Source organism: Apodemus sylvaticus, chromosome 1 (genome assembly GCF_947179515.1).
Source record: "Apodemus sylvaticus chromosome 1, mApoSyl1.1, whole genome shotgun sequence".
In the NCBI taxonomy this organism is placed as follows: Eukaryota; Metazoa; Chordata; class Mammalia; order Rodentia; family Muridae; genus Apodemus; species Apodemus sylvaticus.
In genome coordinates, this window is record NC_067472.1 from 106920291 (window position 1) to 106946407 (window position 26117).

Genomic DNA, 26117 nt, shown 5'->3' on the forward strand with positions numbered 1-26117 from the left:
TCTTTCCGTAACAACTCACTGAACACCACACCACTACAGCCAGCCCCTATCCTGCTTGGTTTCTCTCTATAGTATTTATCCATCCAATGTGATCTCTATTTAATGCATTTGTGTCTCTCAAATCTCTGTGACAATGGTATCCCACCCCCACCCCCGTTCTCCAGCTTCTTTCAGTCTCCCTCCCTCCCTCTATCCCTCCCTTCTTCCCTCCTTTCTAACCTTCCATCTCTTTTGATTCCCAGTGTAAGAATTAATCCATGGGGCTAGAGAGATGGCTCAGCAGTTGAAGGAGTAACTCACAGCTGCCTGTAACTCAAGCTCCAGGGGACTGATGGCCTCCATGGGCATCTGAACACATGAGGAATGCATACACATGTAGACACACAAAAGTACACATAAATAAAAGATAAAAAACAAAAGAGAATGGCTCTAATGTAATGGCTCATTAGAATACGACAGGAAACCATAGTTTACTTTGAGGCATATTAGAAATAGTACCTCCTTTTGCAAATTGGTCCAGTGTAAGTACAGAGAAAAAAATATGGCACATTTGATGCTGAAACCAACCAGTTACCTGCCTCAAACTTCTTCTTAATGAGACCTAAGTACTTACCTGTTGAGAGATACTGGGTTTATAGCTGAAGCCTTGGATCTTCGCATATGACATACATGCCCACATGAACTGAGGCACCTAACTGTATTTCCTAGGAAATGTTGGATATAATGTGCTCACCTGTAACCCAGCACTCAGGAGGCCAGCCTAGGCTACTTAGTGAGTTCAAGGCCAGCCTGGGATACATAGCAAACCCTTTCTAAAATGAGTAAACATAAAATGAATTGTCCTTCAGATTGACTTTTGCTGTCTTCTGGTGTTCTTTCCCCTGTGGTGCTGTGGTCCAGTTTGTCTTGCATTTGTCCTGTCCTAGCCCCGCCTTCAGCCGTCTCTCACCAAGACCCAGCTCTTTAGGTTGGTTGATGGTCTTAGGAAATAAGATGTGGTCACTGTGCTTGGGTACTGGGGGTGCTCATTGCTTTTAAAGCCCCCTCAGTGCACACAGCTATCTCTGTGGACCGTATACCTATCTATATTAAAATAAACATGAGTTCATACTAATGTTTGCCATCCTAATGCCACAGTGTTTATTCTGGTTTTCTCATTCATCCTGTTTATTTGCAGTATCTTTTCCGATAGTGAGAAACCTGGCTCTCATTAAGTATAATGTATTTATCTGTTAAGTCCTGGCATATGTGTAAAGTGGTTCTGATTTCTTTTTCCATTTGTTTTGTTATTATAATTATTAGTGTATATTAAATCTCTGTATTAATGGACTTCACTGTGACATTTCCACATATACACATATCACACTCTCATCATATCTGCCCTCCCCCACATTCCCTCTGCCTCTCCCCATCTGCTTTGCCTGAGTACTCTCTCTACTAATTTTTGGTCATCTGTTAGGTTATTTTTATTTTAGTTTTTGCTTATGAGAGAAAATATACAATACTCTTCCTGTTTTTAATTAGAATTTTTCAATCTTATTTGAAGTGTTTTTATGTGTGTGAATATGTGTAAATGTTTTTCTTCTGCACATGTGCTTGCATACTGCACGTGTGCCTGGTGCCTGTGGAGGACAGAAGAGGGCATCGGATCCCTGGAACTGGACATCCATAAAACTGCAAACCACCATGTGGATGTTGAGACTCAACCTTGGCTCTTCTGATAGAGCAGCCAGTACTTTTAACTGCTAACCTGCCTTTCCAGTCCTTATTAATTATATAAATATGTTATAAATAAATAAGCCTAACATTATTAATTATATATTATATAAGTATATATCATATAATATAATTATGTATTAAATAAAGCTATATATGTATACTTATTTCTATATACAGGCTCAACATTGCTAAGATGGCAGTTCTCTACAAACCCTTACTAAAATTCCAACAGGCTCTTGTTGGTAGAAACTGACTAGTTTTAAAATTCATTTGGCAACATAAAGAACCTACGAAAAGTTAAAAAAAAAAAAAAGAAAAGAAAAATCCAGGAACTTTTAAAAATGTTTAGAGTATTTGCCCTACCTGGCTTTCTTGACAAACCTACAGTCACGGCTGGGAACATGAGAAATGTTTGTTACATGTACATGAGAAATGTTCACGTACATGTGCATAAATGTTACATGTACATGAGAAATGTTCTTTGAGTCTTTGACTTGGAATTTTTAAAAAAATCATTGTTTCAAAGATTCATATATATATATATATATGAATGTTTTGCCTGCATGTATGTGCACATATGCATGTGTGGTGGTATACATACATACACATGTGTTGCCATTGGAGGTCAGAAGAGTGCTCTGGATACCCTAGGACTAAAGTTAGAGGAAGGTGTGAGCCATCTGACGTGGGTGCTAGGAGCATACCCCAGGTCCTCTGCAAGAGCAGGGTGTGCTCTTAACCACTGGGTCATCTCTCTAGCCTGCTTGTTGTTCTTCTTCTTCTTAATGGTATTTAAAGAGCAAAAAATGTAAAGTTCAGTGAAATCTAATCTATTTGTGTCTGTGTGTGCATGTGGGCTTGCATGCATACCTGTACGTGAGTGTGTGGATGCAGTGTGTGGGAAGCGGGAGCACCCCACAAGTGTTCTTCTATAGGAGCCTCCACCTTGGGTAGGGTTTTTCTGGCAGGGTCTCACTATGTAGCCCTGGCTGGTTGTGAGCTTTCTATGTAGACCAGGCTGTCCTCAAACTCACAGAGATGCACCTTCCTATGCCTCCCAAGTGCTGGGATTAAAGGCGGCGTCTATCACTAGCATCAAGCTCACCAGTCAAGCCCGGCTGGCCAGCCTCTCTCCACCTCTGCAGTCCATCAGCTACAAAGGTGTGCCAGTGGCTCCCACACCCAGCTTTAGCTCTGGTTTTTACATGAGTTCTGGGGAATCGAACTCAGCTCCTCGTGCTTGCATGGTAAGCACTTCGCCACCTGAGCCATCTCCCCAGTCCTCTGATGGTTTGTTTTGTTGCTGTTTTTCCATTTGTTTAAAGCCTTTCTTGTAGTCTTTCAGAATCGTCAGCTTAGTTCAAGATCCCAGACATTTTCTGGTGTTTTTTTTCTAGAAGTTTTAGCATTTGGAGCTTTGTGTTTATATCTCTGATTCATTTCAAGTTATTATTTTTGTCCTGGATGAAGAAAGAGTAAAACCTTTCCCCTAAACTGATGTTCAGTTTACAGAACAGTATATGGTGAACAGCCTTTCCTTTCCCTATTAATTACCTTGACATGTTTGTCTAGAGTCAGCTGACCATATCCACATGCATCTGTTCATCTCTGTCTCACAGATCTGTGTATCCTCCCCAGCCGTGACTGTAGGTTTGTCAAGAAAGCCAGGTAGGGCAAATACTCTAAAGATTTTTAAAAGGTCCTGGTTTTTATGTTTCTTTTTTTTTTTTTTAAACTTTCTGTTGCTAAATGAATTTTAAAACTAATCAGTTTCTACCAATGAGAGCCTGTTGGAATTTTAGTAAGGATTTGTAGAGAATTACCATCTCAACAATGTTGAGGTCTCCAGTCTATGAACATAACATTTATGTCTTATGTAGACTTCACTTTAAATCTCTGAATAATGTCTTCGACTCCCTTTGTTAGAGTTAGTCTTAAGTTTCTGTGGGAGTCGGGTAAGCACAAGGCATCGTGCCAAGTTCAGCCAGGTGTGGTGGTGTACCTCACACAGCCAGGTCAGAGCCAGGGAGAACAGTTCATGCTTCCATTAAATGCAGTATTAACAATAATTTGTTCTGGCTTTAGGGTATTCCTCTTCCTAGTCTCTGGGATTTTATCATGAATGGATATTAAATTTGGAGGAATTAAATTTGGGTGCATCTAAGATAGGAGGATCAGGAGTTTAAGGTTAGCCTAGACCAAATAGGAAGATCTTGTCTCCAAAAACTCAGTAATAATTAGGGTAACTCCTTTTTAATTTTTATTTGTCATTTGTCTGAGTAATATATAAGGATGCTATTCATTCTGATTCATTTCTACTTTATCTAATAGTTTTATTCTGTCATTAATAATCTTCATTTTGTAGATTTCTTAGAATTTTTATAAAAATAATAATATCTACAGATTTAGATGGTAGGGAATTTTGTTGTTGTTATTGCTGGTTTTGAGACAAAGTTTTAACATGTAGCCTAGGCTGGCCTCAAACCTGCAGCAATCCTCCTGCTTCAACATCCTGAGTTGTATCACAGGCATGTAGCACCCCATTCAGCTCACGTTTGGATAATTCTGTTCATTTCAGCAGTGGGAACATCCACACAGAATGGAATACGCAGGGATTCCTGCCTGTGCCTGCTTCAGGAATAATGTTGCCCTTGCTTCATTTAGTATGGCATTGGCAATGGTCTCTATGGTTTCGGACTTAATTCATCCTAGGTTCTGGGAGATTTTTAAAGTCATGAATGGTTTTAATGGTTTTCTACATATAGTGAAACAATCAAGATTTTCTCATTAATTTAAAAATCATTAACACAAACTATTATGTTTTTTTGCTTCAAGTTTTAATACTGGTGATTGAATGTAAGCCCTCATACATGCATACATTACTCTTGTATTTCTACCATAAACCTGAATTCATAACAATAAGCAGTGTTTGTGTCAGATTGGATTTGACGTGGTAATGCTGTATTGCATTCACTCAGAACACTGAGGTGCCAGGAGACTTTGGTATAGGGTAGGGTCCCTCAAGACTTTGGTGTAGAGTAGGGTCCCTCGCACCGCCAGCTGCTCCTTGTTCTTTTGTCTGCACTCTTGACTAGAACAGAAGCTTCCTAGATCTTTCCATTAATCTCTAGTGCTCCTCTAAGATTTTCTCTCCTTTAACTCCGTTAGAATAGCTTGCTTTCCATCTCAGCATATTTTTGAGTAGCTTTCAAGTATCTGGTACTCTATCTGGTACTTTTAACATGTGCTGGTTGCCCTTATGTTCATGCCTCTTTCCTAGGGAGTATCACATTCTCTGACTGTTCATGGGTTGAGCGGTATTGCACAGCACCCTGGACATTCTGAGCATAAATTGTAGACTTAGAAGATTTGCTTTGAAAACGTTTGTATTTTAGCCTGCAGTTCACCTGGTTAAACTCCATGCTCCGGTCACCATGGCTCCGGTTCCAGCTTCACTCTTAAGTGCAGGTAGCTCTGCATTCATTTGTGCATGTGTGGCGTAGGGTTCAGTTTGAGAGTTTGTTGAGTTTGACAGAATTTGGGATGCTTATCTCTATCTTCCCCCATTCTGCCATCTTTATCTTATCATTCTGGTTCCTCCGAGTGGAGAGACAGTTGGCTTTCTGCTGGCCTCCAAAGCCACAGGCTAATCAGAGAGTATCTTAGTCAGGGTTTCTATTCCTGCACAAACATCATGACCAAGAAGCAAGTTGGGGAGGAAAGGGTTTATTGAGCTTACACTTCCACACAGCTGTTCATCACCAAAGAAGTCAGGACTGGAACTCAAGCAGGTCAGGAAGCAGGAGCTGATGCAGAGGCCATGGAGGGATGTTCCTTACTGGCTTGCTTCCCCTGGCTTGCTCAGCCTGCTCTCTTATAGAACCCAAGAACACCAGCCCAAAGGTGGTACCACCCACAAGGGGCCCTCCCCACTTGATCACTAATTGAGAAAATGCCCCACAGCTGGATCTCATGGAGGCACTTCCCCAACTGAAGCTCCTTTCTCTGTGATAACTCCAGCCTGTGTCAAGTTGACACACAAAACTAGCCAGTACGGAGAGTAAGGAGAGAAAATTGCCTGTGTGCACGGTGTGCTTCTGTCAAAGCCTGCCTTCTCCGTAGCATGCTATCGATCACTGCTGGGCAGTGGTGGTACACACTTTTAATCCCAGCTCTTGGGAGGCAGAGGCAGGTGGATTTCTGAGTTCGAGGCCAGCCTGGTCTACAGAGTGAGTTCCAGGTCAGGCAGGGCTACACAGAGAAACCCTCTCTCAAAAAACAAACAAAACAAAACAAAAACAAAAAAAAAAACTGCAATAGTATCTTCATATATTTAATTGATTAGAAGATCAGTTTGGTAGGTGTTATTCTTATTTAGAAGCCAGCCTTTTATATTTTATATGAATATATTTTTACATTTATAAAGATATATAAGCTTTCTATCTACATATTCTATGGGTTGTAGGCCTGATAGTACTACTGAGTCTGTGAAATTAATAAATTGGAGTAAATGTTTTCTAAGGAAGTGTTTTCTTTGTCTTCGTGATTGGCTACATGCAGAAGGAAGGACAGCTACCTGTAAATGACATTTGGAAACCATTTGGCAACTTCCACAACTCTGAGACTTTTTTCCTATTGTTAGTTACTTCCAGCTGTGGGTAATGACCACAGATAAGATAAAATATGCTCTAAATCACTAATTCTTCAAGTGTCTTTGTCTTAGGACCCTTTAATGTGTTAAAAATGGTGGCAATCTCTAAGAACTTTGTTACACTATTAATTATTTATTATGTTAGAAATCAAATCTGAGAATTTTGTTTATTTGTTTTTGTTTCTTTGAGACAGGGTTTCTCTGTGTAGCCCTGGCTGTCCTGGAACTCACTCTGTAGACCAAGCTGGCTTCAAACTCTGAGATCTGCCTGCCTCTGCCTCCCAAGTGCTGGGATTAAAGGAGGGTGCCACAACCACCTGGTTTAAATCTGAGAAATTTTAAAAAGTTATTTTCTAATTAATTTTAAAGTGCCAATAGCAAATCTATAATGTTAGTATAAAAGATTTTTATGAGAGGTGTTTTTTTCTTTTAAAAAGGAGATTGTTTTATTTTTGTGACTGTAACCTTTTGTGACATGTCAAACTGCATTCTTGCTTAAGAGACCAGTAAAATGGCTCACCGGAAAAAGACCCCGTCAACAAGCCTGATGACTAACTCCCATCCCTCGAACCCACATGGTGGAAGGAGAGAGGTGACACCAACGTTGTCTTCTGACTTCACATGAGTGCCTTGCTGCACACACAAACACGAACACACGCTCATACACACATGCGCTCGCTCGCACTCCCTCTCTCTCTCTTTCTCTCTCTCTCACACACACACACACACACACACACAATTCCTATAATAACAATCTCTGCGAGGCCTCCAGCAGCTCTTGTTTGGCAGTAAATCCTTTTCAGTATCCAAGCAAACTCATATACTTCATAGACAGAGGACCAAGACCGTGACGGGCCCAGCTGCTCAGTGCAATTACATGTGTTTGAAACTTTGATTATCCCAGGACCATTTATTAGGAACTTGTGTCTGAGGTTTTTAAGCTCCAATGTGATCTATGAGAAAATACTTGTTTGCTTATATTATTTATAGAATATATTATTTATAGACCAATCTGTCATTGTAAAATGAGTGTTTAACATTACCCGTGATTTTTTATAAGACGCATAACTGGGAATGTGTGCTTGCAAACATGCATGTCTGAGTGTTGTATAAAATCTAATTAAAAGTGACTGATACATTGAGGTAGATGTGTGACATTAACTGTATTTGGAATGAAGAGAGGACTAGAGCGTAGAAGATACTTACGTTGAAATCTTTGATCAAGCTTGCCTTTGAAGTGGAGCAAGGAAACAGCCGTGCCAGTGGCAGGGTCTGTTTACCCCTCTAACACGGGAGCCAAGAATCCTGGTTCACGCGAACGGGTGTGTGTCTGTAAGCGGGCCAGCTTCCTCCCTCTCACGGACCATAACACAAATATGCCGTGCCCACGCCGTCCAGTGTGAGCTCTGTATTTAGATAGCCTTGCAAGTTTTGTGCTTTGAAACGAGAAAGCATTCCCACTCTGAGTGTGAACCCTGGAACAGAGGGAGTTACCCTATGAGCCAGGCTGTGTTTTCTGAAGAATGCTCTCTGCCCAAAATATTTGTGTGTTTTGCAAAGAAAAAAAAAGAGGGCGTTAAAGCAATTGGATACCTACATCTTTCTGAAAGACCTTACTTCTAAACAGTTTTGTTTTATTTTTTTCCCCTCAGTGATGTAAAAAACTCTAAGGTTTCTGATCACACTAAAGAAAACCCTACTGGATTTAGTTTGGTTCTTTCTTTCTTTCTTTCTTTCTTTCTTTCTTTCTTTAAGCCACTTCATTGTTCCTTCCCTCAATTTCTTAAATTATAAAGCATATAACATGACATTTTTAATCTTAATGATTAGAAAATATTTATTGATTCATGTATGGAGGGACATATACCACGGTGTTCACACGGAGGCTAGACAACTTTGTGGAGTCGATTTCCCCTTCTGCCAAGTGAACTCCAGGAATCAAGGCCAGGCCATGAGGCTTAGCAGCACACACCCTGCCTCACTGGGGCAAGCTCATTTGTAAATGTGTGGTTCATTGGTGCCTTAGCTGGGATTTGTATTGCTGTGATGAAACACCTTGACCAAATGCACGTTGGGGAGAAAAGGTTATTGGGCTTACGCTTCTACTACATTCGCTGTTCAACACCAAAGGAAGAGAGGACAGGAAGCCAAGCAGGCCAGGAATCTGGAGGCAGGAGCTGATCCAGAGGCCACGGAGGGGTGCTGCTCGGGGCCTGCTTCCCATGACTTTCTCAGCCTCCTCCTTAGAGAACACAGGCCCTCTGGCCAGAGATGGCACCACCCACAATGGGTGGGGCAGGGCACTCCCCCATTGATCATTAATTGAGAAAATGCCTTTCAGCTGGATCTCATGGAGGCATTTTTCTCAACTGAGGGTCCTTCCTCTCTGATAACTAACCTGTGTCACCTTGGCACACAGAACCCTCCAGTACAATTGGTATTAAATACATTTATAGTGCAACCACCTTTACCATCTGTGATGGAAGCTCTTTATTTGGTAAAGCTGAAACTTCATCAAGTACTGACTGCCCCTCCCCCTCACTCCCAGGCCCTGCCCCCTTCAGTGTGTGATCCACATGCATTCTCAGTGCTCATCCCCCACACAGCTGCTGGGAACTGAAGCCAGCACGTAGGCTATGGGAGGCATGTGCTTTACCACTGTCTCGCGTGCCCAGCCCATTCTAAGTCCCTCACAGAAGTGGCATTAGACACAGAGGGGCTGTCTACAGCTTATTCATCACATGGCATAATAGCTTTAAAGATTTCCCATGTTTTTGCATACACCAGGGTTCCTCCCTTTTTAAAGCACAGTAATATTCTACTATGTCTTTATACGACATTTTGCTTTTCCATCCATTTGCTGATGAACTCTTGGTCATTTCCACATTTTAGAACCTCATTGACTCTTCGGTGTTTGTTTTTACAATGTTTTGGCAAAACAAAATAGATACCTAAGTTCATCGAAATCAGCCAAAACTATGTAGTAAGCCTGTCATAAATGTTTATATTGTTCAAAAATTCTATTTAGGAGCATTCTTTTTAAGGGCATATTTCCTGGATTTTTCCATCCTAATGTAATGATGGTAGGAAACAAGGTTTTGTCCTGCTTTCTCAGCTGTGTCTGCAGTGACTATTGTGCCATCTACCTGGATTGATTGTTTTGGGGATGAAGAAGAAAACATTATGGGTGAGAGATGGCTGTTACCAGGTCCTGTCAGCACGGTCACCCAGGATTGTGTCCTCTCCTTTTGCCTTGAAAGTGCCACGCCACTGTGAACCTCACTCAGTCCCTGGGTTTTCTTATCGGCTAAACGTCAACCAAGGACTGATTTCTTCTTTGAGAAATTTCCGACAGCTCCTTCCAGATTTTGTTAATTTTTAGTTTATTAAAAATATTTTTTTATAAAATTATAAATAATTATAAAATTATAAGTAATTTTAGTTAGCTATTTTATACTTTTGGAAAAGACAAAATGTCACCAGGTATAGCCAAATTACAATTTGATCAAAATTTATATCATAGAAAATCATAAAAAAAGTGTATTACTGATAACATGATAGAGGCCATCAAAGATACCATAGTGCGTGTGAGCTCACTGACAGCGTCAGATGGCAAATGACTCACAGATGTGAGTCAGATGACAGATTTGTAAATGGAGATATGTCCAGAGGATATATTTGAATAAAAGGGAATTTACCCCCTTCTATCTTTCCATTGCTCCCAGAGCCCGCCTACATGCTAGTCTAACTGGCTTGCTCAGGGGATTCCCTGTCCCTGCTACCCCCATCTCTGCCTTCTGAGCAAGTCAGCCCACCTGATAGTACCTATGATATTACGTGGGTGCTGGAGAGCCAAACTCCAGTCTTCACTGTAATTGCTTATAGTGCCATAGTCTGGTTTTTGTCTTTTTAGGTTCTTCTGTATCAAGTCTCCCATCACCTATAAATGTTGTTAATCCTTCTTCTCTGTCCACATAGCCTCTCATTTCTTTTTGTGTCTTATTGACATGTAAGGACATTACATTGAACCGGTAAAGGCAACTTCTTTTCTTCTTGATTGAATCTAGGGAAGTGTGCCTGATTTCTTACCATTAAGTATGATGTGAGGTGCCAGCTAAGGAAGTTTTCACTTATTCTTTGTTTCTGATGCTTACGGATCTTAATTATCATGATTAGATAGTGTGTTTTATGGTATGTCTTTACTGTGTACATTTACCATAGGTATACATTTATTGATATTATCAGATACCTTTGTTGATCATGGTTGATGTGCAGTTACAGCTATGACTTTATATTCATAAATTTACCTGTGATTTTATTTATCTAGAAAAAAGAAAGTGAATGTCTGCGATTAAAAATTTTGGTGCTTCGAAATGAACTGGAAAGACAGAAGAAAGCGCTGGGCCGGGAGGTGGCCTTCCTGCACAAGCAGCAGATGGCTCTCCAGGACAAAGGTGAGCAGCACTGCCAGACAGCCCCCTCCACAGATGTGTGTCAGTGACGTAGGTGGTTTAGGGTTTTGTTTGTTTGTTTGTTTGTTTGTTTGTTTTGAGACACAGTGTCTCTGTGTAGCCCTTTTCTAGTCTTGGGACTCATTCTGTAGACCAGGCTGACTTCAGACTCAGAGATGCACCTGCCTCTGCCTCCTGAAGGCTGGGATTAAAGGTGAACACCACCATACCCAGCTTGATGTTACTGGGTTTCTGTTTTGTTTAGTTTTAAATTTTTAAAAGTATTTTTGAAATATCTTGATGTTGACTGTGTGCATAATAATGCACATATACATATAATATACATATACATACTCGTCATAAAGTGAACACACATGTGAGAAGAATCTCCACTGAAGACTCACAACCCTGTGGCATCTGCTGGTGCTCCCCACCATTCACTACGATGTCCACCACACTAACCAGGTGCCTTCAATCATGAGACCAGAGTTTGGTTTTGTCTAACTATGCATGTTATAGAAGTCATGTGTACACATTTTGCTAGCTTTTCAACATGTTTGTTAGAGTCAGGTAACTTCCTGTAATTATAATTGATTCTTAAAGCTCTGTATTCAGATGCTTTCAATGTTAGTCATTTCCAGTTTAAAGCTGTTATGGAGAGTCCTGGGCGTTTCAGTTAGCTGGAAACCTAGGAGCAGAACTGCAGGCTTGTAAGGTGGAAATCCTTCTTCAGCGGTGATAGATGGTGTTCCAAGGTTTTCCAAAGCGTCTTTCATCTGCCTGGCCTCCATCTGTGCCCGGCACCCTGGTGTGCAGCACTAGGTCTTTGTGTGGTGTGTGCAGGGTTCCATTCTGACAAACACCATCCTACACACTTAAAATGAGTCTTTTATTAGGTGTCAGTTGAGGTCTTTTAATTATTTATTGCATTTTTATACTGCCAGTTTCTGGAGTTCCTGTTGTTTATGGACATGGGGACTTTGTTTGACATGCGCATTAGGCACACATTCCGCCTAGCCCGTGGCTTGCACTGCTTTCATTCTTCCAGCTTACATTTGAGGCTTTGGGGCCAGGTTTAGGAAACATGTGCCCATTTGAAGACCTAAAAGGTGTTCTTCAGAAATCTTTACTGTTTCACTTTCCACATTTATATCACTGGTTCATCCGAAGTGAGGGTTGTGTGTCCCATGAGTCACAAGGCAACTGTTTTTCACAGAGGCTGAGTGCTACAACTCTACTTTCCTGTGTGTCCACTACCAGGGCCTTGCCCAGGCCTGTGAAGGACCCTCTGCTCCTGGCCAGCAATCTACTTTTCAGCTTCTATTTTTCTTCTGTCATACTTTATTGAAATCTCTGTTGAAATTCTTCAGTTTAATTGTTTTTCTTCCAAATCATCTTGGTTATTTTTGTTCTTTTTGCATTTTTGTATGAATTTCTAGACAAAACAGAAATCCTTGTTCGTAGTTTAATGGGACTTGATTGACTAGATCTGTCAGAGTAGTTTTGGGAAATAGTCTGAAGGTTCTGTCTCCCACCCCAAGAAAACACCATGTGCCATTGTTTGTTAGATCTTTACAAAATACTGCTGAAACTCAAATGGATGGGTCTTTGGTGAGTTGACTGATTCCTATTTTCTGATGCTTTATGAGACTATTATAGTTCTGTTTAAATTTTATTTTCTACTTGATGATGGTATATAAATATACTGTTGGCCTTTTTTTTAAAGTGATAGTGATTTTTATATTATGTTCAAAAGAAAAATTTTGGCTATAGAGATGGCTCAGTCGGTTAAGCTCTGTCTGGTCTTGCAGAAGGCCTGGGTTTGATTCTCAGCATCTGCATAGTGGTTTACAACCATCTATACATGATTCAGTTCCAGGGGATCCAACACCTACTTCTGACCTCCATGTGTACAAGGCACACATGTTACACACAGACATGCATGCAGGCAAAATACACATACACATAAAATAATCGAAAGATTTTTAACAATTCACTTTTTAAAAGATTCATTATTTTAATACTTTAAGGCTGAGTAATACTGGTAGGAAAACATTAATAGATACCCTAATTTGATACATACCCAGGAAGGACTGATAATAGATAGTCTTTGCTTTTCATAATGTTTCTGTAAGAGCTAAAACCTCTGTATGTACAGTGAACAGTGCCCTTCATAATGCAAAACAGTTTTGGCTGAGCAGAGAGATTTAAATTCATGAGCTAACAATGAAAGGATGAAAATACTTCCGTGGCTTCCACAGCTCTGAATCACTGCCATGAACTTCCTTTTAAAGAACTTTGGGCCAACTAACCAAAGACCCATCCATTTGAGCTTCAAACCCAAGGTGGCCTTCGGAGATGCCTCTGTTGGATTGCTGCGTAAACATGATGACTTAAGTTTAGCTCCCCAGTGTCCACACAGGAAGCTGAAGGGTGGCAGTGTCTACCTGCAGTCCCAGTGCTGGGAGGCAGATATGGAAGGATCCGTGGGGTGTGCTAGCCAGTTAGTCTAGTCATTCAGAGAGTGTCAGATTCTGGCTGAGAGCTCGTCTGAAAAAATAAGGTGCGCAGGGTGCAGAGTGATAGAAGATGACAACGGAGCACCAGCCTTCCATGATCTGATATGTAGGGAAGCACATACACATGCACACAGACACTATACACACATAAGTAATATGACGTGTAAGCCCATGATATGTGTCTGATTCCACTGCATGGCCAAGATAGGGATCTATAGCTGCTTGACTATGTTCCCTTTTATACTTTTGTCTTTTATGATAAAAAAAAGCCCCAAGATGTCTATCACCAGACTAAAGTTCAGTGATTTGTTCAGTGAAATGTTCAGTGATTTCTATGCCATTTAGGAGTTGAAAGGAGAGGTGGAATGGGTATAATCATGGTATATTATGTATAATTGTCAATGAATACTAGTTGCTAAGTTTTAGAAAAGATGAGTAATAGTAGATATCCATGAACTTGTCTTTATGGGGAATATCTATGTTAGGCAATAACATGCTTCCTGCTTTCTTTCATTTGATCACCACTAAGAGTCCTGTGAGTTGAAAATATTGTATCTTTTTAGTGATAAAGATATGGTATATTAGTATTCTCTTTACAAACGGCAAAGATGTGTTCAAGGCACATAAAAGGTGTGGCCAAGCTTGTGTTCAGTCACCAGTGCCTGACTGTGCTGAAAATGATGGCTGTGGGGCTTGCCGGGGCCTGTGTCTTGTTTGAGCTGCCACACCCATGGACCTCCATTTAGGCAGAGAAAGAATGCCAGTCCTCAAGCTAGACAAGTGTTTGGCATATGAGACAGACCTGCTGATTTTTTACACTGATTTTTTTTTTTACAGTTAACGTTTTTAAACTTTGAAAAGGTTCCCTCTCTGACACTTACAGTAGCATCAGGGATCAAATGCATGGCCTCCTGCAGTAGCTATGCCCCACTCCCACCCCAGGCCCTGAATTGAGAATTCATTTATATTCTGTGGACCGTTAGAGGCATCAGAAAGCTAGGATCTCATGTTGATCCTGTGGTAAATACAATAAAGCACTAGGCAGTGGGAACCGTGTAGCTGGGTACAGGTGACCAGGTTTACTTATTTAGGTTTGATATATCTTGGGATACCCTTGTTCCCCACAATCTTTTTTTTTTTTTTTTTATCACTGTCCATTTGAGAGGCTAGAGATGCCAAGGAGCTTTTACTCAAAAGTTTGGGGATATGTTAAAATAGCACACAAATAGGCTCTATTGATAATTACAATACAGAATGCAGGTTAGATATATATTTTAGAACATATTCTTTGCCAGCCTTGTGGAGGGTAGAGAGTTGCCAGGGAGGAAGTTCTATCAGTAACTAAGCACTGTCTGATTAAAGTCTAAGCACAGTGGGGAAGTTATAGGAGCAGAGAATACCCTCAAGGCACGTGTGGGTGGTAGATTCCACTGCGATAACTTACGGGTTAAAGCACAGATGAACAGAGGAAGAACCTGGGAACTTTTAACATTGCCTGGTACGTAGCCTGCATTGTCCAATCCTTGAGCAGCAAGCACTAAGAGAACCAGGGTGACGAACAACAGGCAAATACAAAGATTAAGATATCTAGCTTTGGATGGTTATGCAGTAAGCAAGATAATAAGAAACTCAGCAAATGGCTGGAGACATGACTCACCAGTTAAGAACACTCACTGCTCTCTCCTTTTTTTTTTTTTTTTTTTTTTTTTTTGGTTTTTCAAGACGGTTTCTCTGTATAGCCCTGGCTGTCCTGGAGCTCACTCTGTAGACCAGGCTAGCCTCGAACTCAGAAATCCGCCTGTCTCTGCCTCCCAAGTGCTGTGATTACAGGAGTGCGCCACCACTGCCCAGCTCCACTTACTGTTCTTGTAGAGGACTGTAGTTCAGTTCCCAGCTCCCATGTGTCAGGTGGCTGGCAACTGCCTGTAATTCCAGCTTCAGGACATCTGGTGCCCTCTTCTGGTCTCCACAGGCACCACCCAGAGGCACATAAATAAATTTTAAATTTCTTTTAAAGAATAAACCAGGTCATAGTTGTCACTAACTACTAGTGCTAGCACAGGAGAGATAACAGCTTACACAGATAAGAGCAGATAAGAAGCTAACAGTGGGAGGCCACTGTTTACTGAGATGGCTCTGGAGAGCTTGCCTTGAGGAGCTCAGACTTGAAACTGAGAGGCAAAAACTTACAAGGGGAGAGGCTTGGCTGGAGCCCCATATTGTGTGAACTGGGTGTCTTAGGGTTTCCATTTGCTGTGAAGAGACACCACAACCATGGCGACTCTGTTAAAGGAAAACATTTAATTAGAGTTAGCTTATGCTTTCAGAGGTTTAGTCCATTATTGTCATGGCCAGAAACATGGCAGCATGCAGGCAGATATGGTGCTAGAAAGGAGCTAAGAGTTTTCTACATCTTGATCCACAGGCAGCAGAAGGAGAAACATAGGAGACCTTGAGGCCCAACTCCATAGTAACACAGTTCCAGCAACAAGGCACACCTCTGAATAGTGCCACTTCCTATGGTCAAGCATTCAGATGCACGAATCTCTGGGGCCAATCCCATTCCAATCACCACAGTGGGGTTGAAAGGAAAGGAGTTAGGAATAGCTTGGAAGTATTTCCTTATTCAGTGAATAAGAGAAAGCTGAGAAAAATTATAGCATGGGCAGTTTGATTACATATTTGAGGGCCAGAATTCTACAATATCCTATTATCCCCTATCCTGAGGTGGAGTCAGTCTTCTAATTATTGGAGTTAGGAAAGGCTTATGAACCTCAGGGACTGATCTCCAAGAGTGTGAAAGCAGATTAGAGACTCAGTTAGGATTGGTAGGGGGCACCTCCTTGTGCTTTGTGGTTATTTTATAGCAACGTTTCAAGCCAGCTCTGTGGTTTTGTTCACCCGCTCAGACCTCCGTGGGGTGTCCACAGAGTGCAAGTGTTGGAGAAAGGTGATGCCACTCTTACTTTGTGTGAACAGAAGGAAGCTCAGAGAAGTTAAGACTTTGCTGGTGGGTGAACTCCAGTCCTCTAGAAGCTGGCACTGGTTTGCCTGCCTAGACCATTGCTCTTTAATTTTCCAAACCTATTTTTACTGAAAACCCTTTAACCTCCCTTCTAGCCCACCACCCATCAGAGGTAGTAGAAAAGAAAGGATATGGGGAAGTGGACCTGTTTAGAAATTGTTCTTTGGAACAAATCCCATCTGCATTGTCAGTAAATCAGCAGTTCAGTTTTCAAGTCAGCAGTGGCAGCTCAGTCCACTTCATGGATACACCAGCAGTCCAGTTTGGTGGAGTCAGAATAGCAGCAGCGGTGGCACAGCCTAGCAAAGACAGCCAGGCCTCAGATGAATTGGCAGCAGGAGGATGCCAGAAGTTCTCTCAATGAAGCGAAGATGCACAAAGATGTGAGGCCTAGAAGCCCCGCACAGCTAGCTCGACAAGCAAGCTGTGACAGTCGTCAGTCCTACTGTGTATCAGACCTACTGTACTCCCCCCACCCACACATCACACCTGTGTCCTCCACAGGTCTTGCCTCAGCATGTGAGTCTGACCTAGCAAAACTCCACTCAGTCTGTATCAGCTGGCATCACTCTGCCAATCGTCAGAGTCCTCAGAAGCAGCAGGAAGCCACAGCACACCATTAGAAGTGTTTTGGTGCATTTCTCTCCATGGAGCCCTGACAAATGGAGCTCAACTACGCAATGTAAGGTGGACCAATACACGCGTGTCGTTAGCAAAGAATCCTTCATCATGTGTCCTTTCATGTGTTTGCTTTAGGAAAACATCCTTTCATTGTGTCTGCTTCAGGAAAACTTTCCTTCACGAGCCTGCCTTAGCCTTTCACCTGTGTCCACTCCAGGAAAATACTCCTGCATATGCTTGCCCCAGTAAAACACCGACACAACTGACTTTCCAAGGAACCCTTAAGTTTCCACTTCAGACTATGTATCAAAACTTTGTCTCAATAAAAAGAAGATGAAGTATAGACTTGTCTAGAGTCTTAGGTGTAGCTTAGGTAATATTTTAGCCTAGATACATGTGGTGGACAGTTTAAATTCAGTAGAAGCCCCAAAGTCAAAGCTTTCATTCTTAAGAGCTAAAGCAAGCACTGCTCTCAGCTGTCAGACCAGTTGTGTAGAAGCAGGAAGCCATTTGTTTCTCATCCCTGTAATAAGGAAACTTACCAGTTCCTTAAAGGGAAGAAATAATTCTCTTAGCACTAAGTTCTGGAGGTGGAATTTAGTGTACAGTTTCTTATGTGCATGATAGTGAACTTTGTAATGAAATACAATCAATTACAGTTTTGCAAAATTCATGGCAAAAAACCCACACATACAAAAAAACTATCTACTAACCCATGAGAAGGGTAACATCCTAATTCCTGGTTCTGAAAAGACAGTTAGCTAAGGAGAGTTTTCACAGTTCAAGAACACTGGGTTTTGGTCATCTGGCATCATATGTAAAACTCAGAATGATAGTTTATTGGTTTTTAACTGTAACTTTGGCAGGATCTGACCAATGGCTAGTCTAAGACTAAATTCTCTGGGGAGAGAAAGCCTGAAGAAGCTGTGTTTTGTTTTCTTGACAGATATTCTTTGGCTGTTAGATTTACAGGCACCAACAGTGACGTTTAGTTGTTAAATGTATGCCGCCCACCCGCTCGCCCGCCTGCCTGTGTTCCCAGTGCACAGAGGCTCATCTCAGCAGGGTAGAACACTGACATATGCCTAGACAGGCAGAGGGTTCTGGAGCGAGTTGGGGAGATGCAAACCCAGCATGTATTTCTTTTCCTTCTCTTCCAAACACCCATCGACAGTAGCGATATAGTCGTAAGGGATAAATCCATAGTGGGGGGAGTAAAACAGCTCTAACCGATACAGCATGGACTATGTGGAGAAATACAGCAGAGGAAAGGTGCAGCTCAGGAAGAGATGGGTAGGCTGCTTTCGGGGTTCCTGGGAGGTGGAGCCCTCTGGGATTTTTAACTTAGACTTTCCAGTTACCACCATCAGGAGCTAAGAAAAAACTGTTGCCAGTTTGTGGGATACATTCTTCTAGCTGGGCTGCCTGTCTGGCCACAGTGGGAAAGGATATACAGGACTGGATGTGCTGGGGTGGGGTACCCAGGGAGGGCCTCCACCCTCTCAGAAGAGGATTGTAGGAGGGGTGGCCTAGAGTGGGGGGGGCAGTGAGAAGGATGTAAAGTGAATAAATATAAAAGAGAGAGAGACAGTCAGACAGACAGACAGACAGACAGACAATATTAGGGCGGTAGCGTATGGCCCATTCTGTTCCTTCTGTTTGTTTGAAGTAACTTTTGATACCGTTTGTTTTCACTCCTTTCTATACACAATGAATTTCTGACCTTGTTTGGTCCCATGTGAGAATTTGTATACTTACATGTGTAAAAGTATTTGGCATACTAGAAAGGTAAAGCAGAGAGGAACCTGACTATAGACCTTCATAACTAACTCAGAGGAAGGGTGGAAGATGGCTGCACGTAGGATGGAAATGCCCTGTACTAAGACAATAGCAACGTAACATGCTCTCTTCAACAGGTAAGGTGGACCGATAAGTGGTCTTAGATAAGTCCCTGTGTCTCCACCCCGCCCCAGCCCCATCCAGACACGCTGAAGGAATGCTGCTGTTGTCAATAGTCCCTGCTGCCTGTGCTAAGCTGCTGCCGGGGGATGAGGCGCTGCACACACAGGCCTCTGTTGCTTCACATGAAGCCTATATCAGTTGTTTATACTAATCAATTATTCTTGTGTTTGAAGTGATTTGAGGAGAAATATTTGAGGAAAATATTATTTTAGTATTTTAGGAAAAAAAATGCATGGACAAGACCACATAGAACAAATTGAGTAGCTTCCTCCCACACACTCTCACCATACATACAGCTTTTTAAAAAGTTGGAATGTTCACATTTGACTTCCTGCACCGGCCTAGAAGAGAGAAATCTGATGATTAGCCCAATGAAAAGGAGACACTTTCCTCACGAGTCAGAGAGCTAAGATCTCAGCCAGGTGTGTACTGGTGGGAAGCTGTGCTGACCGCCAGTGCTGACCACCAGTGACGCCTGCCACATAGAGACGCTGGAGCCTCTGCAGAAGGGGGTGAAAGAACTTGGCTAAAGCGTTTACCCATTGTTCATGGGTAATCATGGGCTTGCATGAAGCCTTAGGAATTGTAAGGCGGGTCTCTCCGGCTTGAAGCTTCTGAATGAGCATCCTTTGGATAGTCACAGGAAGACTGAGGACATGGCGGAAGCTGAAGGTGGCAGTCTCAAGGAGGATGTGCCTGTTCTTGCAATAATAGCGTAATCCTTCTGTAATAGCAGCAGCTATATAAGCCTTCACAAATCTAAGGGACAAAAAAACCTGGTCTTCCCAAAGGACAAATGAGTGTGTGCACAATAGAAGTTAGAAAGTTAAAACTCCCATCTTTGAGTAAGTGATGAACACAGAGAGAAAGCTGGTGAAAATGAAAGTCCTTCCATTGCCACTGTAGAACTGTGTCCTCTGGTGTGATGTGGTCATTGCCGTGTGGAATCAGAACGTATTTCCCACTGTGATTTCCCACTGGAAATACAGTCCCTCTTGGGGGAGGGCATAAGAGTTGAGGAGGCAGCACCGGTATCCCAGGAGGCCCTGCCTCTTCCTAAGGGTAAATTCCTTTCAAGCTTGTTGGAGGAGGGAGACCTTTTCCTTAGCGGTGCAGCTGCACAAAAGTTCCCCTTGTTTCAGTAAGCTCAGTAGGTTCACCCAACTAGTCTTATTTATGTAGAATCCTTTATTTGGTCTGTTGTTGTTGTCCTGTGGTAAGTAGTTGTTTGTTCAGGTCTCTCCAGGAAAAAAATGAACATAATGATAACTTGACAATGGACTGTTGTCTTTTCACAGTGAACACAGTGGCTTTTTGTTTTTTCAAACATACATGGGTCAGTAATATAAACCAAGAAATTTAAAAATGTCTGTCACTAAGAAAAACAAAAATATGAAATTATTATGAGTGGTGTTCCTTATGAAATTATTATGAGTGGTGTTCCTTGAGTTTAGGGTCTTTCCCTCCCTTACATTGGTCTTTATAGTTGAAAGAAAAGAAAAAGGTGCTTAGAGAAACCTTAGGTATAAACCGCTTAGGGCTAGGGGGCTGGGGCTGTAGCACAGCCTTTGTGTAGCCTGAATGAAGGCCTTGGTTAAATTAAAAGACAAACACAAACTCTGTAGGTGGTGGATTTTGTGCTAAGGTCCAAACTGGATTCTGGCCAACTAAGGGTGGGAGGATCAGAGGCGCTCAGGACCGTGCTTCTTACTGCATCACAGCTCATGAAACAAAATCCTTTGAAAAACTACAAAACCAAGTATGTCAGGATCTTACACCGTCTCTCTGTGCCTGAGGACCTCTGCAGATGTAATCAGGCCTGAACTGTTAAGAACACAAGCTCTCATTTTCTCAGAGTAGGAGGATGGTAAAGGGTTTTATTATCACAAAACTGAGGGTCATACAGTTCACATAGTCACAAGATTCAGGCATTCGAACACAAATATTAATCATTAGCATACTAAAGCAAACACTAAAAGGAAATTAAATGTTCTGTAATAGTATTCAAGTGTGAGCCTGTGAGATAAAATGTGTGATAGCACTACAAGCCACATCTATAAAGCTGAGTTTTACACAGCCATAACTGCAGACTGTCACCATGTAAAAACACTTGTGACATAGTACAGAAAAATCCAAATGCACAGTGCCTGTGCCCTGTGACTTTTCACTAAAATATATACAAGCAAGATGAAAGTTCATAAAACTGGTTATATGAACTGTAGTATAGCCATCAAAATGTAGGTAATTTTCCTGTTATACATTTTACATTTTCAGTAATGTTAGAGTTTGTGGTTGAAAATAAGTTAACCAGTCTTTCAGGAGTGGAGTCTGAATTTTGAAGTCTCATAAAGGTTTCTTGGTCAGTGTCCAGAAACCTGTGTGCAGAGTCTGAGAGTCCCGCTGTTTGCCTTCTGTGGGAGGCTAGACCGAAGTAAGCCCTGGTAAGGTACTGGTGCATCTTGCCCACTGGCTCTCTGTCTAGCCCTGTCACAGGCAGGAGACTGAGCTCTGCGTGGGTAGATGTGGTTGAGCATCATGAGTCTGGAGTGTCACATCTGGCTTCTCTCCTTCCATCTCCCCTTGTAGGAAGTGCATTTTCCACTGAGCATGGCAAGCTTCAGCTGCAGAAGGACTCCCTGAGTGAGCTGAGGAAGGAGTGTACTGCCAAGAGGTAAGAGCAACTGAGCAGAGCGGCTGTGCGCGGTCCGCCTGTGGGCACGGTGGGAAAGCAGCAGTTTACAAGGCTGCTGCTAATTTACATGCGCGTGTGTCAGTACCCTGTTCACCACTCAGCAGATACTCGTGAACATCCACCGTGCATTGGTGCCATGCAAGAGCCTAGAAACAGGAGCCCTCTCTCATCACCCAGGCCACAGCACCAGGCAGATATTTACATCCTCTTCTCTCCTGCCTTCCGCGCCCCTCCAGCTGGTCGGCTGGCAGACTTCTGCTTCTTGATATCCCATTTGATGACCCCGCAATGCCCAGGGCATTGCTCTGAGCACAGGCTCTCAGCTTTGTAACCGCAGTGCTGCTCTCAGGAGTACTGCTCTCAGGGAGTGCTGCTCTCAGGGAGTGCTGCTCTCAGGGAGTACTGCTCTCAGGAGTACTGCTCTCAGGAGTGCTGCTCTCAGGAGTGCTGCTCTCAGGGAGTACTGCTCTCAGGAGTACTGCTCTCAGGAGTACTGCTCTCAGGAGTACTGCTCTCAGGGAGTACTGCTCTCAGGGAGTGCTGCTCTCAGGGAGTACTGCTCTCAGGGAGTGCTGCTCTCAGGGAGTGCTGCTCTCAGGGAGTACTGCTCTCAGGGAGTACTGCTCTCAGGAGTACTGCTCTCAGGGAGTGCTGCTCTCAGGGAGTGCTGCTCTCAGGGAGTACTGCTCTCAGGAGTACTGCTCTCAGGGAGTGCTGCTCTCAGGGAGTACTGCTCTCAGGGAGTACTGCTCTCAGGAGTACTGCTCTCAGGGAGTGCTGCTCTCAGGGAGTACTGCTCTCAGGGAGTACTGCTCTCAGGGAGTGCTGCTCTCAGGGAGTACTGCTCTCAGGGAGTACTGCTCTCAGGGAGTGCTGCTCTCAGGGAGTACTGCTCTCAGGGAGTACTGCTCTCAGGGAGTACTGCTCTCAGGGAGTACTGCTCTCAGGGAGTGCTGCTCTCAGGGAGTACTGCTCTCAGGGAGTACTGCTCTCAGGGAGTGCTGCTCTCAGGGAGTACTGCTCTTAGGGAGTACTGCTCTCAGGGAGTACTGCTCTCAGGAGTACTGCTCTCAGGGAGTACTGCTCTCAGGGAATGCCTCTTTTCTTTCTTTCTTTTTTAAAGATTTATTTATTTATTTCATGTATGTAAGTACACTGTTGCTGTCTTCAGACACACCAGAAGGTGGCATCGGATCCCATTACAGATGGTTGTGAAGCACCATGTGGTTGCTGGGAATTGAACTCAGGACCTCTGGAAGTACAGTCAGTGCTCTTAACCCCTGATCCATCTCTCCAGCCCAGGGATTTCCTCTTAAGATACTATTTTTACCATATATTCCTCTTCTTAATATGGTGATTCTATGCTCAATTTTCAGATACCCTGCAACAAACTGGCATTATACAACTATAGTTTATTTTAGATTTTCCCTCAACATAAAACAAGGACAGTAGCTTTTCTCTCCCTGAATGTTAATTCCTAGTCACCTCTGTTCCTTTCCTTACCTTCATTCCCTTCTGTGGCAACTCTGTCATCCTGCATTTTCCTTTGAGAACTCAAGAATCCTAGACCTGGGACAAAGCAGAGCATATCTGCTCTTGTTCTCCAGTTTGCAGGTAGGAAGGCCAGGCTCTGCAGCGTCTGCCTGGCTCACCGCAGAGCCGCCGAGGGGCCAGTGCTCCTCGAGCAGGACTGAGTCTGTTCTCCGTCATGCTGACTTGACAACGCTTTTGACTCCAGATTTTCTTTCCCACAAGCAGAACTGTGTGTCTTGTGATTTAATTCAGTTCTGACCTTGCTGGACACCTCCTGACAGTTTCTACAGACTGGCACCCTGGGTAGAATCCAGTCATAAACTCCAGTGTTCACCTACCGGCCGCTATAATGATTCCCACAAACTCATCCTTCAAATTGATTAATTGGCTATTTACTCGAGGGCCTTAAAGACTTGAGGAAACACTGGTATTTACTGGTTGTCAAGGATACAGATAAACTGCAGATGGAGGTGGCCCTGTGCCCTCTGTAGGCACGTCATTTTCTAGGTACCTTCGCAGTATGACACTCATCGGTCGGGCTCTGTCCTCCAGAAGTGATACAGAGATCCCTGTCCAGCCCTTCATGGAAGGAGGTGTGGGTAGAGCTGAAAACTAATCCCCTGCTCCTTAGGCATGGTGCGAAGACTGCTCTGTCCTTGGAATGCCTCCTGCAACTCACCTCATTACCCTAGTCACGTAGGCATTATCAAGAATAACAAAAAATAACCCCATTATTCAGAAAATCCCAAAGGCATTAGGCGCTCTGTGATTAGAGACCGGGCAGTCTAGCACATTTGCTAGTGTTCGGGAGGGAGCCCGTGGCTTTCCCTTCTGTTCTTGTCTGCAGTTTCCTTTAAATCCTTTCTGTTTTTAAGCTGCTAAGACAGGCAGGAAACATACTTTGTGATATTTTGGGTTGGCCACGGTTTTAAAGCTGCTCAGGACATGAACCCTCATCTTACCCGACACCTTGGCATTTTGCTCAGCCGTTCATCTTATTTTGTTATTTTTCTGATATCACAGGACAATGTTTCTTGAGACAGTTATAACATATAGCTGTGAAAGTATTCTTTTATCCCTGCCCCAACCCCATTTTTACAGAAATGCCATATAAATCAAATCCTGAAATCAAGTCCGCTTCCCTAGTCACTCACTGGTTAGTGAGTTCAGTGGGTGTGGTGATAGCTCATTGCGGCTGCCGGAATAATTGAGCAAACACTTGTAGTGCTCCTGGTATGTAGTGATAGGTGCTCCTGGCATGTAGTGATAGGTGCTCCTGGTATGTAGTGATAGGTGCTCCTGGTATGTAGTGATAGGTGCTCCTGGCATGTAGTGATAGGTGCTCCTGGTATGTAGTGATAGGTGCTCCTGGCATGGGTATTTGGTTATTGTATTCTTTACAGCTCTTAGCACAGTGCTGGGCATACGCAGCAGCCCACAGTATAAAGTTAGCGTGACTGGCAGTTCTGGGAACAGGTCAGGACCCAGGATGGCTGTCGCCCTTGCCTCCACTCCTGAGTTCTCTGGGCAGTTTACAGACCATGCAATCGTCTGTGGTTTAATTAGGTAGAAATATATGTTAGAAAGCATGCAAGCATCCTTTTTTCACGAATGTCCTTCTCCTTCCTCCTTAGAGAGCTCTTTCTGAAGACGAACGCTCAGTTGACCATCCGCTGCAGGCAGCTGCTCTCGGAGCTTGCCTACATTTACCCGATTGATTTGGTAAGTTTCAAATTCCTGAAGAGATGGGGGATTTCAGAAAGATGATTCCTCTTGAAGTTTCCTTTCACTGAGAAAGTCATCAGTCTGTATGCTCTCTTAGGATTCAGGGGAACGTTAAGAGCTAGTATCTAAGTCAAAAGTATATTAGACTCAATTAGGCAGAGCTGGGACAGAGCTCCACCCTCAAAGTGCCTCCCATCTAAGCACAAAGGCCAAGTTCCATCCCTCGAACCTGGGGAAAAGCTGGGCATGGTGGCAAGCTCTTGTCCCAGTGCTGGGAAGGTGGAGGCAGGGGGATCCCTGAGACTCCACGGCTAACTAGGTCACCCAGTTATCAGGCCTCAGGTCCTGTTGAGAGACCCTATCTCAAATACAAGGTGGACAGGCCATACTGGGGAATGCCGTCCAGAGCTGCAGGGTTAACCTCTGCACTCCCACCCCCTGCCCCTCACACATGCATTTAGTCGGCCTCGGGTCCCAGAGTTTCATTGTCATATATCAGCTTGGTGGCATGGATTCATATCATCAGAAACAATGCCAAATTATTTCTGGTTCCTTCAGAATCTTTATATTCGACCATTCATTCGCCATTCCTGATGTTTCTTCTGATGTATTGCTGTTCATTAAGGTATTCTTAAGGCAACTGTCAGGACATTAAATTTTTAATGCATTTTCTTAAAATCAATATAAAAGGTGATAGGGAAGTAAGTCTGAGTAGGGTTATTAACTAAAAATTCAAGTCTACTAAATTTGGTAGCTTCCTTGTTAATGATTATCAATTTAGTAAACTGATTTTCAGAGAAAAAGCCGATAGAATTTGAATTTGCTCCTAGAATCTTATTCAGTTATTTATGGAATGGATATGGGTTAGCCAGAATGTTTCTTTTTCTTGGTTTAAAAACAGATATCATATAGCTCCAGCTTCTTTAAACATGTGATGCAGTTAGGAATGAATTTGAATTCTTCGTCCTGCTGCCATGCCCCAAATGCTAGGATTATAGATTATAGATCCGGCCATGTCTGGCAAGAAGATAGTTTATGATGTTACTTTCATATGCCCTTTTCTTTGGATAATGCACCCGTGATTTTATTCTATCAAAATGTCAAGCATAACAAAATTCAGGGAAGTAGTGAGCAAGTCATCTTGTCCTCACCAGGCTGGGCAGGCCTGCTCTGGGCTGCGTTTAAGATGGTCTCACTGACCTGCTGGGTCTGGGTTGTC

At 42.9% G+C, this 26117-nt stretch overlaps 1 protein-coding gene across 3 annotated transcripts in view; it reads left to right on the forward strand.

The window, feature by feature from the left end:
• Positions 1-26117, forward strand: part of Uvrag (UV radiation resistance associated) — a 257422-nt gene that overhangs the window by 124825 nt on the left and 106480 nt on the right. For all 3 annotated transcript variants that reach the window (XM_052158118.1, XM_052158124.1, XM_052158130.1), the window contains 3 exons: positions 10698-10824; positions 21535-21619; positions 24808-24895. In XM_052158118.1, coding sequence (XP_052014078.1) covers positions 10698-10824; positions 21535-21619; positions 24808-24895 — 300 coding nt within the window. The remainder of the gene's footprint in view (positions 1-10697; positions 10825-21534; positions 21620-24807; positions 24896-26117) is intronic.